Raw genomic sequence first — 18,846 nt, 5'->3', positions numbered from 1 at the left:
GAAAGCACTTACTACGTGCCAAACAGCTCTTCCTGACCTGAGTATTCATGTCATGTTCTGTTTTTCTCTCTATCACTGTCTACCAGCTACAAGGACACCTTGGATGTTTCTCAGAGCACATTGGCTGATTTCTGCCTTACATACTTTGCCTTTTCCTCTACCTGGGATGGACATGTTGGAATGTCAGTTGACAATACCCTCTTTGACCACTTTCTCATAAAATATCTCCCACATCTCCATCTTCTCTAGAATTTCACCATGATCTTTCCTATAATCTGATCTATTGTACTACACTTTGTTATTTTTCCTTTGTTTCTGTCCCCTCAGATAAGATGCCTAGAAGCTCTATGAAGACTTAGACTCTATCATTTCTATTTACTAGTACATCTGAAGAGGTGAGTAGTGCTTAACCTGCCAAATGGATTCTAGCAGAAGACACAGACTTCCAGGTCAGAAACCAAGGTCTAAATCATTCTGCAATAATGGCCAAGACTGTCATCATTTCTGCTGGTTTCCAGAAGTCTAGTTTCCATAGGACATTGTGAAAAAGACTAGGGATGCCTGCATTCCTGAAATACCTGTGCAGAAGATGTAATGTATTACAAAAAGAGGAAACTAAACCTGGTTTAAAAAAGTGTATCTTTTCTTAAAGGGCAGTAAACATCTTTGAGGTTTTCCCTGGGAAGTGATATGCTTATTCATTCTAGACAGTAAACAAAACTACCCTGGACAGAAAAAAAAAGAGATGCTATTTTAATTTTTCAAATCTGTTTGTTTCCTAACTTCTTTTTCTGGAAAAAGTAAATTGAACAGAGGTGATTGATGTCTCTACTCCAAAGACATGCAGGACCACAGGAAGAATACAGAAGTCTTCTAACACCACCTGGCTCTCTGTGCAGGGCTTTGAGTGATCAATCCCTGATTATTTCAATTTCCACATAAATAGATTAAGGCACAGGCAAACGGATCAAACTCGCTAACTGGAGCTGTTTCCCTAACTGAATCTGGACCAATCCTCTGCTTTCACCTCTTGCATGCAGGTGATATTACCTAGGCCTGGATGCCAGACTTTGAGACAGTCAATCAGTAATCAAAGACACGTGTTACATGGTGCAGCAGGGGGAGCCTGCGTTACCACCTGTTTATATGACCTTCCAGTCCCAGGTTCTGCAGAGAAGCAGCAGGTTCAGTACAGTTTGCAACTGACCTTTGGACATAAACTACAACAATGAAGGTGGCAAGGATCTTTCTTCTCAGTGCCTTGGCTCTGCTCAGTCTATGGGGTAGGTGGTTTTTTAAAAAAATATTTTTCAGATTTGGTAACATTTTTGGATTTTTTGCTTTACTGAACACACTACAATCTGGAAATCTGACATGGCTCTGTCTTGCTATGACAATCTAGTCTTAGCTCATCTTTCAGTCCCCACTAGATGAAATAAGAGCAGGAATTGCAGAAGGAAAGGAAAATAACTAATACAAGGAAAACCAGTCAAGTAAGACGTGCTTGTGAACTGAAAGGTTTGACTCTACGGAAGCCAACACTTTGTTAGGGTTATAGTAGAGATTTTTTTTCTTTTGTCTTAAATACCTTACTATCACTACAAATGCTTATGGCCAATTAACACAATTGAAATTCTCATGAGATTCAATGAAATAGACAAAAAAACTGGCTGTCAGTTATACCACATAAAAGGCATAGGTTGTCTGATTTTTTTTTTAGTTTTTCATCTGCAAAATGTCTGGAGGGAAAACTTTTTACTTGAAATAGATGGCATTATATAAATCCCCAAATCTCATCTTGAAAATAGTGAAGACTCAGAATTGAGATCAGTTTCCTTTGTCATTGGAAATTATTAACATTTTTAACTTCATCTTTAATTTAGTAGAATAATACTCTGAGAGCCAAGTCAGCACTTTGCCACAAAAGTAAAGAATATCATTTGTGGTATTTGTTAAATATTTACAAGAAGAAATGTGTTTCTGTCTCCTCAGGCATATTAATTAATATAAATATCTCTGGTGAGCACCTGTTTATCAATTTTCATATTTACATAAATTATGAAAACCAATGGGAACTAGGTACCAGTGGCTCATTGCTTGTAATTCTAGCTACTCAAGAGGCAGAGATCTGATTATAATGGTTCAAAGCCATTCCAGGCAGAAAAGTCTGTGAGACTCTTACCTCCAATTAGCCAGAAAAAATTTAGAAGTAGAGCTATGGCTCCAATGGTAGAGTGCAGCCTTGAGCAAAAGAAAAGTAATTCTACAACAACAATTAAAAGAAAACTGTGCCCTGGTCTCTCTGACACTGCTGATACTAAAAATAAACCTAATCATCATTTATATTTCCTCCATTGGGTTTGCTTTTTTCCCCCCTTACCTGATGCATCAAGACCTGCTGGTTTGGGGAAGATACAATGTCTATTTTGACTATTCATAAATTCAGAAAAGGCACTTGGACCTGTAATCAATCAGTGTAATGTAGCTGTGGGAAAAAGGTCTTAAAAAACTGGTGGTGAGTTGGCAAAAGAAATCAATGGTTAACATTGCATATATAAGATAGAGTTACATCAGAAAGTCTGGTTGCTGCTGCTGTTGCTAACATTTCGCAACTACGTATATAAATCATCCAAATCTCTATCCATAAACCTGGACAAAGATGCTTAGTCTTCACTAATTATGTGAACAAAAGTCCAGTGGCTGTTTGTGATAATGATAGCAAGAATTCCGAGGGTATTTGCTAGCTACTTAATTGACCTAACATAGTATTTCAATTATTTAACATCATTTAACTATTTAGTATCTTTTTAATGATTTGGGGATTTGAAATCAGGGCGTAAGATTATTCTAAGGGCTTGCACATTTAGCTGGTGTTCTACCTGTGAACCACATCTTCAACCCAGCTTCTTGACCATGTTTTGTTTGGTTGGTTGTTTTTTTGAGGATGGAGTCTCACAAAATTTTCCACCTTCAAACAATGGTTTACCGAATCTCAAACCTCTAAATAGCTAAAAATACTGATATCAGACATAATCAAATTTTTGTTTAACTTTTTCAAGATGAAAGAGGATGAAGTGAAAGGTACAAGTAGAAGTTAAGGTGGCAAGTAGAAGCTGGTAACCAACAGGTCACAGTCTTTGTGAAAACAATGTTTTCTGCTGATGAATATATCTGCCTTCATCCTTTTTAGGAAGCAACTTAACATGTCTGACTTATGTTTTCTAGGTAATGCTACAGCCAACTCCCTAGGGAGAAAGGTAAAGAGAAATTTATCTTTTATTTTTTAATTTCTCAGGATAAATCTGTTTGATCCCACTACAACTAAAGTTTAGCAGCCACCTTTCGATTTAGCCTCCAATCAGGAGTCAGAAAGCTAGGGAGGTTAAACCTGTGAGAGGCAGCTCTCCCATGCTAATATTTCTATCTTGAAGGTCAAGTTCACAAATGTGTAGACACATTCTATGCGGTTGTCTGATGCTGCAAAAGAGTTTTCACATACAGCTATGAAGAGTTTGGGGTGGAATCTTCTTGAAGTAGCTCTTCCTTCTTAAGCGCTCAAGTTCCACTCCAGCCCATTTGACCACATTGTTATAAGGTTCTCCTGATTATAAAAGATGCAGCTCTGACTTATAATGAAGAACAGAAATGGTAAAATAAGTGCTTCCTTGGAAAAATATTTAGATTAGATCTAATTTTTCCATGTTTTCCCTTTTTTGTCTCAAAAGTTGTTAGGTACCAGTGGCTAATGCCTTTAATCCTAGCTACTAAAGAGGAGGAGATATGAGAATTACAATTGGTAAGGCAGTCCAGGAAAGAAATTCCATAAGATTCTTATTTCTAAACCACCAAAAAGCTAGAAGCTGAGCTTTGGCTCATATTGTAGTGTTCCAGCATTGAGTAAAAAGGCTAAGAGACAGCACCTAAGCCCTGAGCTCAAGCCTCAGAATGGGTACACATCCAAAAAAAAAAAGTATCATAAATTTGGAGGACAGAGGAAGAAATGCCTTCTTTTTGTGCACTTATGTCTAGAGAGAGGCAATTGATAAAACTCAAGAGTGAATACATTATTCTACTTGTAATGTGTTATGAAGAAGTTCTGGTACTATTAGTAACACAACCTAGTAAGACAGATGAGAGACTGTGCCCAGGTTACTGAGTGTTGGTTACTTTTAGCCAGGAAGAGTAAATGAGTGTTAGCAAAACATATCTGGTGGGAGATGTAGTAGAATGAAGTGATTAAAAACTAAAGCTCAGGATTTGAAGTAACTGCCTTTAAGTTCTGGATCCAGGTATTACTATCTGTGTGGCTTTGGGTTTTTCACCACTTTGTACCTCATTGTCTTCATTTGAAAAAGAGGGGAATAATAAAAATAGTAATCATCAGCATAATAATAATATGATAATAATCAAAGTTTGCATTGCAATTGTCAATGAAGAAATAATTGACATTTTTATTGAGGAGTGAGAGTTTTGAATGTTCATCATTAACATTTTATTTACATAGATCAAAACATAAAAGCCTGTGGGACAGTGCACAGTTTGAAGCAGTCATTTGATGACTGTTAGCTTTCATTGGTATAGAGGAAGCACAGTACAAAGACTGCAGCAATGAGAGATACCCAGGAACTTCACCTGCTTTAGGAAAGACCAGTGTGAGTGGATTAAAATGCATCAGGAGGAGCATGCTCCAAAAAGCACCTGAACTGGGAGAAGTCAGTGCCTGGATTAACTGTGGTCTTGTGCCTTATCTGACTGGTCTTATGAACAACCCACGATAGTCTGATCTCATAGAAGGTAAGGTGATATCATTCCCACTTCACAGTTGAAGTGACTGAGATTCAGGGAGGAAGCCAGCAGATTCATCAATCTCACACAGCTTGCACACAGCCATAGAATGTGTTTAGACTCGGTTTCCTGACTTCAGATCCCTTGTCTTAGAATACTCAGTGCCACTCTTACAGTTACAGTCATGTCCCCAAAAAGATTAAAGCCATCTTCATATTTTGCTGTGAATCCAGAGAATGGATAGTAATGGAAAATAATGATGTTTCATTACTTTTTTAAGGCTAATTGTAATGAAGAAAATACTGGCTGCCCCAGGATATATCAGCCTGTCTGTGGCACTGATGGAACTACTTATTCCAACGAATGTATGTTATGTGATGAAAATAGGTGAGTACAAACATTGACATGTAATATACATTTTAATTCACGGGTTTCAAACCTTTACATATTTCATTTTTCTAAAGCCAAATCCAGAATGCTAACAGCACAAATTGTTTCCACCTTTCCTATATTTGATAGGATCATGTAATCTAAAAATCACTATTGATTAAAAACCACATATTTTCATAGCAAAACAGTACATCACTTGAATTTTTAAAGTCCTGTATACATAAAACACCTTTAAGTTTAACAAATAATTTTTGTGATACCAATGATTATATTTGCCCAAGCCCCCAAATACATAAATTTGTACTAGGTAGATACGATGAATAAAAATATTTTCTGTTAGCTTAGGCTTGTAATCCTGGGTATTCAGAAGGCTGAGATCTGAGGATCAAGGATCAAAGCCAGTCTGGGCAGAAAAGTCCCCATGAGACTCTTTCATCCAAATAACCACTTAAAAATTGTTAGTGGACCTGTGGCTCAAAGTGAGAGTGGTAGACTTGGGCAAACAAGCCCAGGAACAGTGCTCAGGCCCTGAGTTCAAGCTCTATCAGTGACAAATATAAATGCAAATATACATATGTGTGTATGTGTGTATTTGCATCATGTTCATTTATGGCTATGAGAGCCAAATTAATGAAGGTTTTTTTTTCTGAAATGCCCATAATTGGGTAAAGGGAACCTGCAATAAACCTCCAGAGGAATAGATTTCCTGCAAGTTTTATCTCTCATTCAACAACCATATACTTATTATGAAGGGTCATAGGAACAGATAAGACAATTTCTTCTCTTTTAACTTATAGCAGATGCCAACAGAAAAAAATAAGTAAAATATTATAAAAATAAAACATAGATAGCAATGTCTTTTTATTAAAGGATTCAAGAAAGGATTCATGAAAAGAATATAATTTTTAACAGGGGTCTACACTTTAGCAGCACAGAATAAAATCATAGTCCAGGTTAATAAAACTGTGAGACAATCAAAACAAAAGAGGTTCCACAAGTGTTCTAGAAAACACTTGGTTATTCTGGGACTGATTTGATATTGAACATGTTGACTTAGGCTCAAATAATTGTACATTTCTATCATTCCACAGGATGAATTTCCTCCTCTGAGTCTGTTTAAAGTCTTAAGACTGTAGCCAGGATTTGCAAAAGTACATCTCCAGATATATTTCAGTGTCCTAAAGTTCCAAACCCAAACCTTCTGCTTTCTGGTGAATGTGTTTCCATCCTAAAGATGTGTAAAAAGCAGTATGCCACTTGTTACTTTTCTCATGACCTATATTGTTGACATTAAGATCAAACTTCATTATTTCCATCCAAAGGGAGGAAGAAGTGACAGAACAGCTTCAGTGTGGGAAATTTCCAATTGCAAAAGAGCAAGAGATAGACTATTTAGAGTAAAACATTGGGAAAATACCACTGGAGGGCTGTGTTACCTTAATATCATGGTTTTATTGTTTGAAATCTGTGTAAATAGAGAGCAACATTTGAATCCCAGAAAATATAACAATCTTCCTGTAAGAAAATTTAGGTCTTGCCTAAGAAAATTTAGGTCTAGGGACAAATTTGGTTTTTCTAAACATAACACTTTTCTTAAGGTTCTGTACTGCATCTATTTTTATTGCCTATTAAAAGTTCCAAACAAACCACTGCATAGAAACTAGAGCAAGGCTCTGAGCCTTCGTGATGGCTTTTGTTGTTAAACAGGGTCCTACATATGGTAGCCTCTTCATTATAGGTGTCTGGCAAAGATATTTGTTAAGGTATTGCTCCATTCCTTCCATGCTTTCTTAGGAAATTTGTATTGGCAAGTTCTTTTGTAAGACATCACTATCCAACAGGACATTTTGTAATGATAGAAATGCTTAGACAAGTTCATGAGAGAGAGTATAAGAAATAGTAAGTTTGATCTGCACCAATCTGTCTGTATACAAGACAAGTCACACACAGAGACACATACACACACACACACACACACACACACACACACACACACACACACACAGAGAAATGCCTCTCTATCTGTGCTAATGCAAGCCACTAACCCACAATATGCTAACTGTTAGAATTTAACTGTGGTTAGGACAACCGAGAAACTAAATTTTTAAATATCACTTAGCTTTTAATTCTGTTTAGTCTAATGTGGACAGTGAGCATGTTGAATTACTGTGAAGAGCACAGCCATAAAGAACAGGTCAGCCCCTGTGCTCTGTTAGATGTTTCTGCTTATGTATGGAACTGATTTGGAAAACAAGATACTGAGATGTTAATTCTCATTAGACAAGAAGCATTTAAATTTCTTTGCTTCCTGTGTATAACTAATATGAACTAAAAATCTCTTAAAATGAATCATTGGGGGTCAGGACAATGTACAAACAAAAATGTATGAGTGGCAGGTGTTCCCTGCTGAGAGAGAAATAGAAGACTTTTTGTAAACCTATTGGTTTATTCCAAGAAAGGATGATGTGTGTGTGTGTGTGTGTGTGTGTGTGTGTGTGTGTGTGTGTGTGTGTGTGTATGGAAACAATCTTAAGAGAAATGACTTCAGAATTCAGGAATATTTAGCTTAGAAAAGAAGACAAACTGATTTAAGAAAGGTACTATGGGGAGAGGAGAGTGGAAAGGTGATCTGTAGGGAGGGGAAAATGCTTAGAACTGACTGAGGTAGACAGGTGATCCTTTCTGTGAGACCTCTATGATTTGGATCCCCATTTTCCTACAATGAAATGTCCAACAGCTAGCAGATACTGCCACAGCCAAAGCTGCTTAGTAGCTAGGGCCCTAGCCCTAAGGACAAAAGAGGCAACAATGGATTTGAGATTAATTTCAAAGACCTAGCACAACACCCACTCAATCTATAAAAGCCATAAGTACTTTTTCTCTCCTAATGTATTCCTAGTGAATATAATAGCAATCAACAAATATTTGTTGAATAAGTAAATAAGACCAAGATAGAGAAGTCAGAACAAATTCTTAATGCTCTCTATTTAAAATAAATCTGATCTTTTTCATTGTCTTTCAGCCACTTTTTTGTCAGGAAAGTTTAAACTCATATTTTTTTTTCAATCTCTTCTACAGAAAGCGCCAGGTTCCTGTCCTCATTCAAAAATTGGGGCCTTGCGGAAGACTTGAAACCTAAGGCCCCCTTGATGGCTGGGGAGCCTGATAATTGAATAAATGCACATGAATATACCTTGTTTCTTTCATATGTTTTTTTTTTCCTCAAAATCATATGTGTTTATACTGAGGACTCAGGCAAAACTCAGGCAGGAAAGTCCTTGAAGCTCTTATGTCCAATTGACCACCAGAAAACCAGAAGTGGTGCTGTGGCTCAAGTGGTAGAGCACTCGCCTTGAGCTGAAGAGCTGAGGGACAGTGCCCAGGCCCAGAGTTCAAGCCCCACAACCAAAAAAAAAAAAACCCAAAACACAAAAAAGAATAGTTGGAAAACTCGTACTCCAGAAATTCATCACTTGCTTTATTCCATTGGCTGAAACAGTCCCTTTAGGTTTCTGTGAGAGTTAAGTGAGTATCTGCTGTAGTGGGCACAGTTCTGTCTGCGCACATGGACATAGTGCATACAATTTAGTCCTTGAATAGCCCTGTGGTCTAATTATGCTGGTTATGTTCTTGGCAAACAATGTGGCAGAGTTATAACTCAGGTCTAACCTCAAGTCTAATGCCACTTCTTTGAAACCACAATTTCCTCCCTTGAATATTCATTCTTTAGAGACTCTAGATAATATCTTGGGATATTTTGTGTGTGTGTGTTTATATGCAGTGATAACAAAGAAGGTAGAAATAATGAAGTGTCCCTTAAAGTGTATGTGAGGGAATCTGAGGAGGAGGGTGGGGGAGAGGAAGAAGGAGGAAGGAAAGAGGGAGGGGAAGTGAGAGGGGGAGGGGAGGAAAGGAAGGGATAAGAGAGGGAAAGGAAGGGGGAGGAGGAGAGGGAGGGAAATGAGAAAGAAAAGCAATTTTAAATCCCAATTTCTGCAAATTAGAGAGATGGATATATGATCAAGACAGTCTGAAATGTGTTAGGAAGCCTCCTACAATGGGAGCCAAGTGTCGACTACATGAGAAATGATAAGTGCCAAGCTATTCTTACACTTTTGAAACAAAACAGTTATCAGGCACTCACTCATTCCTTGGGATGTTCAGGATGTACATGCCTTGTGATTCACCTCTGACCACTAGAGGATGCTGTAGGCTACAAAGTGACTCATCCCGACCCATCTCTCCCAAGCCCTAACAACAGTTAGTTAAGGTTGCAAGATGGCTCCCTGAGATGCTAGAGGACACTTGAAGGGCAGCCTGGTATTAAGGGAAATTTCCATGGTAAATAATATTAATAATAATAATAATTTAATTACTGAAGGATATAATTGTCATGTCTAATTGGACCATTCTTCAAGATTAGAAAAGAAAAAAGTTGAAAATTATAAGCAGAAACAAGACAGACATAAAACCCAGAATCCTTTATCTACTTCTATTGGCTCAGCTGTTTGTCTTGACCATCAGAAAGCATGTGGATACCAGGTCCATGTTTTCTTGTTAAATTTCAAAAGACATCATTTTCAAAACAGAATGTGTTTAGAATATAGGAGAGTATTGAAACTGATAAGAATGTGAAACTTTATTCTACCGTAAGTGATGAGGAATGAGGAAAATTAGGCTGCCCCAAAGAACACCGCCAAAACTCAGTGGATCTTGCTAAGCAATGCATGGGATGAAAATGTGAACTATGAAAACAGAAATGCTGTCCCTTTTCACTTTCTATCCCAGGCTTGACGTTAGTATCTAGCACCTTTTCGTTGTGAACAAGAAGGGTAAACTAAAACCTTCTTCTTGGACCCAAACACTAGCATGTAGATGAAGTGGGTATGGATTAAAAAGAGGCTGACTTGGGGTTGGTGAGAATGTATGGTATAACACCTAAGGGGCTCTGATTTAGAATGCCAAGGCTTACCTCTGGTTCTAAACATATGTCCTGGTATAAATCAGAGACTTTCTCGGATTTCAGTCCTCCTCTGAAATAAGGGGATAGGAATAGCGATTTCTTTCTAATACAATTATCTCAATGCCTGTCATTGTTAGTGCTCAAGAAGTACTGGCTGTTGTTCTTGTTAGTTAATGTTATTCATCTTGTAACCCTTTTAGCTCACTTAAAAGGAAATTGGTTTTCTGCTATATGAACATTTCCATGACAGAAAATTGTTATTTCTTCCAGTAACAATTCAATAAGAACTTAGATGCTGCTTTTTCTAAAATGCACTGACTTTCAATTTGGGCACACAAGTAACTAAATGCAGAACAACACCATGGCCTCTCTGCCTTGTTTTGTATCTGTCTCCTTTACTTTGGGTCAGATTCCTGACTGATTATGCATGTTGTCATGACAACCAATTTAGGAGTGTCTATCTAAAACCTGGTAATACACAGTTAATTAGTCTAAGGTTTCCTTATCTTGTTCTCCCTCCCTTTATCACTAAAAATGTTATGAAAAGAGTAACTGAACTCCTGTCATCTTTTCTACCATCCTATTTTTTAAGATTCCTGGAAAGGCGCCTGGACATCTTTTTGTTGCCCTACACCTTTGAACCCCTTAGATTCAAGGAAAAAGGAGCCTCATAGCCAACCTGAACAATGGTGAGGACTCTCCCCAACAAGGAGATGCAATTACCCCATGATGGAAACCAAGGCAGCACTCCTAAGCAGAAACAGCCCCATCTGGTGAGAACTGCAGAATTTTCTCCAACAGTGGTAGTGATGATAGTGACTCCGGTCTCACCTCATTGAAATAACATTGAAACAATGACTGACTCTTAAGAGGCAGCCAAAAAGATGCTTTTGCTGGGCCTCGTGAATTAACTGAAGTCCCCTATTGTGTATCTGTGGTCTTTGGTCTGAGCTATTCTCTGCCACAGTCCCTTTTCAATCACGTTAGGCACCTGGAAAGACCAGATTCACTAAGCATCTCATATGGAAGGCAAAGTGCTTCTCACATAGGCAATGCTTTCTTCTTATCACCTTAAAGAATACAGCAAATAAAAAAAAAAAACTAAGCAGACCATCTTGCTCCTGCTCTGTTCCAGAAATGAAGTGATAACTTCTCCAGAACTCTTGCAAGGACAAAGGCTGAGAAATGGTCACACTTATGACAAGGGATACATTTATGACTTGGGATTCTCTATGTATACCTTTTTTTACCCCTTTCCCAATTCTTTATATTTAACCTATAGCCAATGTCTGTGCCTCTGAAAATATACCGAGGATGCACCGATGTGCTATCTTTTCACAGCTGTCTTGTACTAAATCTTTTTTTTTGTCAGTGGTGGGTCATGAACTCAGGGCCTAAGTGTAGTCTCTGAGCTTTTTAAAAAAAATTTTATTGTGAGAATACCGTACAGAGGAGTTACAGTTACATGGGCAAGATTACGAGTACATTTCTCATCAAGCATTGTTGCCTCCTCTTTGTTTCCCCTTCTCATCCCTTCCCATACTTCCCCAGCCCCCACCAAAGTTGTAAAGTTCATTTTTCAACATAATGACTTATACATCTCATTGTTGCGATGAGTCCACCTGTATCCCTATCTAAACGATTTGTTTTTTCCCTTCCCCTCCACAAATTATAACAACATCAAATACAGTGAAAGCAGGGGTTATACTATGGGAGAGGGACATACAAAGCAACATAGAAATCATCTTATAAATATGTTAGAAACAATTGCATGAACAAAAATAAAAACATTTGAATACTTATTTTGGAATTCATTCTCCTAACATCAACTTATCTGACTTTTTCTGCTTGATTCAGACATATACTAGTTATTGCAAATAAGGGAAACCATGGGACCTATGTTTCTTTGGGCCTGGCTTACTTCACTTAATATTTTTTCCAAGTCTTTCCATTTCCTAACAAATGGGGCAATATCATTCTTTCTGATGGAGGCATAGAATTCCATTGTGTATATATACCACATTTTCTTGATCCATTCATCTACTGAGGGGCATCTGGGTTGGTTCCATATCTTAGCTATGGTAAATAATGCTGCAATAAACATAGTTGTGCTGGTAGCTTTAGTGTGGTCTTGTTTGTGATCATTTGGGTAAATGCCTAAAAGTGGGATTGCTGGGTCATAGGGAAGCTCTATGTGGAGTCTTTTGAGGAACCTCCATACTGCTTTCCAAAGTGGTTGAACAAGTTTACACTCCCACCAACAATGCAGTAAGGTTCCCTTCTGTCCCCTCCAGCATCTGTTGCTGTTAGAGTTCTTCATTTTTGCCATTCTAACTGGGGTGAGGTGGTATCTCAATGTTGTTTTGATTTGCATTACTTTTATGGCCAGGGAGGTTGTGGATTTCTTCATGTGTCTATTGGCCATCCTTCTTTCCTCTTAGAGAAGTTTCTCTTTAAGTCTTTAGCCCACTTATTTATTGGGCAGTTGTTTCTTTGAAGATTTGTTTTGGGGGTATTTAATTTTTTAAGTTCCAGGTATATTTTAGATATGAGACCCTTCTCTGTTGTATGGCTAGTGAAGATCTTCTCCCAATCCGTGGGCTTTCTATTGATCTTGGGAACTAAGACAGCCTATTCAGTAAATGGTGCTGGCAAAATTGGTTAACTACTTGTAGAAAACTAAAGCTAGATCCTTATATATCACCCTGCACCAGAATCAACTCCAAATGGATCAAAGATCTGAGTCAAAGCAGACATCCTGAAAACATTACAGGATGGAATAGGAGAAACCCTAGGTCTCCTTGGCACAGGTGGAAATTTTCTTAATAGAGATCCAGAAACACAACAATTCAAAGAAAGGTTGGAATAATGGGATTGCATGAAATTGCAGAGCTTCTGCATGGCAAAGGACATAGTCTCTGAGCTTTTTAGCTCAAGGATAGTGCTCTACCACTTTGAGCCACAGCTCCACTAATTGGAGGTAAGAGTCTCATGAACTTTCCGGCCTGGGCCAGCTTCGAACTGTGATCCTCACATCTCAGTCTCCTGAGTAGTGAGGATTACAGGTGTGAGCCACTGGTGCCAGGCTTAAATCTCCTTTCTTCATCCTTGACCATGTCTCTTTCTTTGGCAAATGGGGATAGATGGCCAGACATCATTTCAGACTCCTAGATTTTCACAACCACACCACAATTTGACCATGTCATCATAATTCTGTATTCCTTTCACCTCTACTCCAATTCTTCCTGGCTTTTAAACCACATATATTTCCATATCTCTTATCTAATCCACCCCTAAAAACCTTAGCTTATTCTCTGCATAATAAAAGTGGCAAAGCTCTTACTGTCTTAATCTCTAGAACTGTCAACAATTTAACCTTAGTTTTCTCTCATTGTTTAAATAGTAGCTAATATGTATGTAGATAATAAATAATATACATGTAGATAATATATAGATGTATAAATGTAGATAATAATATGTCTGTAGATAATAAAATATTGTTAACAAAGAATAATTTTAAACAAAGCATAAATCCTAGGACCCTGCCCTATAAATTGTATTGTCAGACTATATTCTCTTTCCAAGGATTAAAGGCTAATTTGCTATTGATAATAAGTAGTAGCATAGCTATCAAGATAATACATTCTCTGAAATCATTCTTTTGAGTCCAGTACAGATAAGCCAAATAGCTATAAAACCAGGCCAACCTCAAGCACTCTCCGCATGCCACCTGCTGATATCTGAGAATTCAAAAACTCTAAAATTAAATTGGGCAAGAGCTATTACTTAGCTTTATGAAGATATATCACTTTTAAAAAAGAAGCCAGGGGCAAGCTGTAGGGAAAACAGCTCAAATTGAGAATTTAAATGATATTTTGTAAAAGCTTTCATACTGGATGACAATATAATCATCTTTTCAACTGGGAAATATCACATCACCATAATATATTTTTAAGAAACAACTCTTATTAAAATGCTGGCACTTATACTGCTCAGTGAGATTTTTTGACTTGTTTTGTGTGTCAGTCTTGAGGCTTGAACTCAGGGGCTGGAAGTAGTGGTAAACTAGCTAACACTCTACCTCCTGAGCTATAGCTCCACTTTCTGTTTTTTGATGATTAATGAGAGATAAGAGTCTCATGGATTTTCCTGTCCCAGTGGCTTCAAACCATGATCTTCAGATCTCAGCACCCTGAGTAGCAAGGATTACAGTGTGAGTCTACAGTGCCCCACTTGCATGAGTGTTTACAAAAATGGTTGCTGATGAAACCACATGGTATTCAAAATACAGATGGAATTAATATTGTCTATTCTGTTGGGCTTGTGTTCTTTCACACATCATAATGCTTTGGAATTCATCTATAATATTTGCATCAGTGGCTTCGTTTTTAATTCCTTGGTAAAATATTCCACTGCATTCAGATACTACAATTTATTTATTCATTCACTGTTGTTGGCTATTTGGATTGGTTGTCTCTAACTTCTGATTAAACATTTTTTTCCAACTGTTATGATTCCTTGGTAAAATATTCCACTGCATTCAGATACTACAATTTATTTATTCATTCACTGTTGTTGGCTATTTGGATTGGTTGTCTCTAACTTCTGATTAAACATTTTTTTCCAACTGTTATGATTAAAGTTGCTATAATCATTCATATATAGGTACATCTGTGGACAGATATTTTACTTTTATTGAATAAATCCACTAAGGGCCCAAATGCTCAGTTATATTGTAAATGATGTTAATTTGGTGTGAAATTTCTGGCTTCCAAGGCAATTCATGAGAATTCTATTTGTTCCACAAGCTAAAGAATATTTGATATTATCAATACTTTTTAACTTAGTTATTTTATCAATCAACCTATATTCTTGGTTCTATTTTTTATTTTTCATTTTATTTTTCTATTTGAACTTCTGAAAGTTGTACAAGGGAGGTAATTTTTTGCCACTCCTGGGGCTGGAACTCAGGGCCTGGGCACTATCTCTAAATTCCTTTTGCTCAAGGCTAGCAGTCTACCACTTGAGCCACAGCACCACTTCTGGCTTTTTCTGTTTATGTGGTACTGAGGAATCAAACCTAAGGCTTCATGCATGCTAGGTACCACTAAGCCACATTCCCAGCTCTTGGGGTTACAATTCAAAGTGTCAATCTAAATGTCCAGTGCTTCTTGATCAGTCACTTCCTTCATCATTCTCCCCCAACTTCTCTATTTCTTCCACCCAACACTTATTTCTCATTTCCTACTGTCTTTATCACATATCTACTGTGAGATTTGTACCTTTGAGTTCCAGTTAAGAACTAAAACTTAACCCATGATATTTCATGATAGTCTTAATTTTTATTTCTTTATTTCTTTTTTTCCTGGATGTTTTTTATTGTAAAAATGCTGTACAGAGGGGTTAAAGTTACCTGAGCAAAATAATGAGTACATTTCTTATTGAGCATTGTTGCCTCCTCCGTTGTTTTCCCCCCTACTGTCCCTTCCTTCCTACCTCCACATGATTAATGATGCTAAAAATCTTTTTGTGTGTTGGCTATGTATTTTTGTACTTATTAAAATCTTTTGTCACTTCATTGAATTGTCTTATGGTAATTATTAAATTGTGAATGTTTTACTTTTTTCCTATGTCATGGTCTCCACAGACTGCGCCTTAGACTAAATGTGTCTCAAGAAGTCTGGAGCTCTCCTTCTAGCACCTCCATTCTACCAGCCTGAGGGGAGTCATCCATGGGTCTGACTCTGTTGTTAGCAGAAAAGAGATGGAAAAGGCATGAGGAGAATGAGCAGCAGAAGAGAAAGGAGAACTTGGTAGAGGACTTGTATTTCTCTTGTATGCATTAGTCATTCACCAGATCTTGTCTCTAGCTTTTTGGAAGGAAAGAGTTGGTCAGTATGCACCCCTTAAACAGAAGGAATGTCAGTACTCATCCCTTGAGTTTGGTGTTACCATGTACAAATCACTACTATAATATGCCTCATGTAAAGTTCCTTAAGAGTAGAGGACATCTCTTCCACACCTTTGTCTCCAGAAGCCTTAATAAATTGTCTAAATTTCAATAAGTAACTTCGAGTTACTTTTGTACAATACTCAAAATACTATATATCCATAGATTAAAATGATATATATATATATATATATATGCATACATACATACATATGTCTGTCGTGGAGGCCTGAACTCTGGGCTCGGGCACTGTCTCTCAGCTCTTCAGCTCAAGGTTAGTGCTCTACCACTTGAGCCACAGCACCACTTCCGGCTTTTTCTGTTTATGTGGTGCTGAGGAATCAAACCCAGGACCTCATGCATGCTGGGCAAGCACTCTACCACTGAGCCACTTTCCCAGACCCACGAAATACATATATTTTACAACTAAAATAGTCCAGTTAGTTGCAAAAGATATATTCTGCTATCCTAGATATAGAATAATGATACAATACAAATATAAAAGTAATTTATTAATTTTTATATGCTTAACATATTAACCTTAAAATTATATGTAGTTATTTTTGTTCTAGTACAGGGGCTTAAAAAGTGGGCCAGGGCACTATCTCTTAATTTTTCACTCATGGCTGGTGCTCTACCACTTGATCTACATCTCAACTTCTGGCTTTATTTTTATAATTAGTTGGAGTTAAGAGTCTTAAAGACATTTCTTCCTGGGCTAGCTTTGAACCACTATCCTCAGATCTCAGCTTCCTGAGTAACTAGGATTACATGCATGAGGTACCAGCATCCAGCTTATGTATTTCTTTCTTTCTTTCTTTCTTTTTTCCAGTCATGGGGCCTGAACTCTGGGCCTGGGCACTGTCCCTCAGCTCTTCAGCTCAAGGCGAGCGCTCTACCACTGGAGCCACAGCGCCACTTCTGGCTTTTACTGCTTATGTGGTGCTGAGGAATTGAACCCAAGGCCTCATGCATGCGAGGCAAGCACTATACCACTGAGCCACCTTCCCAGCCCTTATGTAGTTATTTCTAACTGACCTTTTCAGAGAAAAAAAACTGGCTGCATTGGCCTAATACAATGACATTTCTCAATTATTATATATGCTAGTCAGGCAATGAATGATAAGCGCTGTCAGTAATTAATTATTCAGAATTTTAATAAGAAAATAAAGTAGAATTTCAAATGTACTGCAAGGTCTGCAGAGGGTATTGTAACTTAATCATTTCTAGTACTAGTGACCTTTTCTTCTTAGCCTACAAGTCTAGAAACTATATAGTGTTCGAGATAAGTCATTCTAAATCACTGTAAGACCCAGTCTACAAGCTTTTCCTGTTGAGCTAGGAGATCTGACTTCCTTTAATCATTCACCCACTAATCAATTCAACTACCACCATAGCAATCATCTATATGCCAAGTACTGTTCACTGTTTTGAGTCTCTGGGTTTTCAATAACTACTGAGCTTGAAGGATATTTCCTCTTAGAGATTACTCTTAAATAGAAGTAGAAACACTCATTAGCAAAAGAAAACAAAAACACTAACAAGATAGCTTTAGCTTATGTTAAGAACAGGAAGCTCCAGAAAAGGGCCATTGGGTGTTAAAAATAAATAAATGATTTGCAGCAACTCTCAAGTGGTAGAACCTATTTCCCACCATCTAAATTTGTCTGCCTTTGTGACACATTCAGACAAAAGAATGTGGCTGAGGTGATATTGTTCAAGTAACACCTCAAGGAGCCTTTTTGTTTCTGATCTTACACCCTTGAAGCATAGATGTTTTATGAGGGAGGCTACAATTGTCTGCTTGAGAGGCCCTGTGCCTCTCAAGAGAGAGACTCAGACTCAGTCAATTTATTGCAGATGATTGTGGGTACCTGGCTTCATAGTGACCTTCCAACTTACCCCCAAATGCAAGAAGGGACAGAGTGGAAGAAGATGCTATGGCTGCAGAGCCCAAAGACTCACTGAGTCAACACTAAAGGACAATGCTTTTAGTGACTGATCAAATGGCTGCAGGTAACTAAAACTGACACAATGGTGGCAAAGCAACTATGAATGGATAGTCTGATCAGGAGTACATCCACAAGGAGGCAGTCTGTGAGCAGAAACCTAAATATCAAAAGTTAACCCTTCAGAGTGTCCTGGGACCTAATCCCTGACACATACAAATGATGTAAAGGCCCCCAAAAACATGAAGTGTGGGAGAAAATCAGAGAGAAGAATAGTGGGAGCAGAATGAGCAATGAGGAGAGTTGTCACTGTGACGAGAGGTAAAGATGAAATGAACTCAGTAGTCTGTGGTAACCAGTGTGGACTTCATTCTAGATAAAATGAAGTTACTGACATCTTAGAAGGAAATTCATATGATATTTTAACATTAAATATTTTCCTATCAACCATGAGGAATAAATAATTGATACAAACAAGATCACACAAATAATCATTGGGTTATTCTAATCTATCGATCTAATTTTGCTTACTGTACTGATTTTGAGGAAAAAGGATAGATTAAAATGTATTTGGGGCATGAAAACTATAGGATTAATGATTAGATATAGTGAATAGTTAAGGACAAAAAAAAGAAAAAGAAAGAAAGCCTACAAGGCATAATAACTTCTGGTAGTATTTTTTTTTTTTTTTTTTTTTTACTATTTTGAGATAACTCTCAAACTCTCATGATCTTTCATGGTCAGTGATTATAATCAGCTGTATCTCTCATCAGGAATTTGGAAAGGACTCCATAAAAGATACATTGGTT

General features: G+C 37.5%; 1 protein-coding gene across 2 annotated transcripts in view; it reads left to right on the top strand.

The window, feature by feature from the left end:
- The first annotated feature begins 1,104 nt into the window (after positions 1-1,104).
- Positions 1,105-18,846, top strand: part of Spink1 (serine peptidase inhibitor Kazal type 1) — a 30,859-nt gene continuing 13,117 nt past the window's right edge. Inside the window, exons 1-4 of one of the 2 annotated variants that reach the window (XM_070036336.1) lie at positions 1,110-1,283; positions 3,226-3,257; positions 5,066-5,172; positions 8,254-8,367. In XM_070036336.1, the coding sequence (XP_069892437.1) occupies positions 1,229-1,283; positions 3,226-3,257; positions 5,066-5,172; positions 8,254-8,314 (255 nt within the window). In that variant the 5' untranslated portion in view covers positions 1,110-1,228 and the 3' untranslated portion in view covers positions 8,315-8,367. Of the gene's footprint in view, positions 1,284-3,225; positions 3,258-5,065; positions 5,173-8,253; positions 8,368-18,846 lie in introns of those variants that run through there. The other variant, XM_070036337.1, reaches the window with a different exon arrangement.

This window comes from Dipodomys merriami, unplaced genomic scaffold (assembly GCF_024711535.1).
Source record: "Dipodomys merriami isolate MVZ:Mamm:240054 unplaced genomic scaffold, mDipMer1.0.p SCAF_27, whole genome shotgun sequence".
Taxonomy (NCBI): Eukaryota; Metazoa; Chordata; class Mammalia; order Rodentia; family Heteromyidae; genus Dipodomys; species Dipodomys merriami.
The sequence above is the reverse complement of the archived record's forward strand: the minus strand, read 5'-3'. Positions and strand labels throughout refer to the sequence as shown.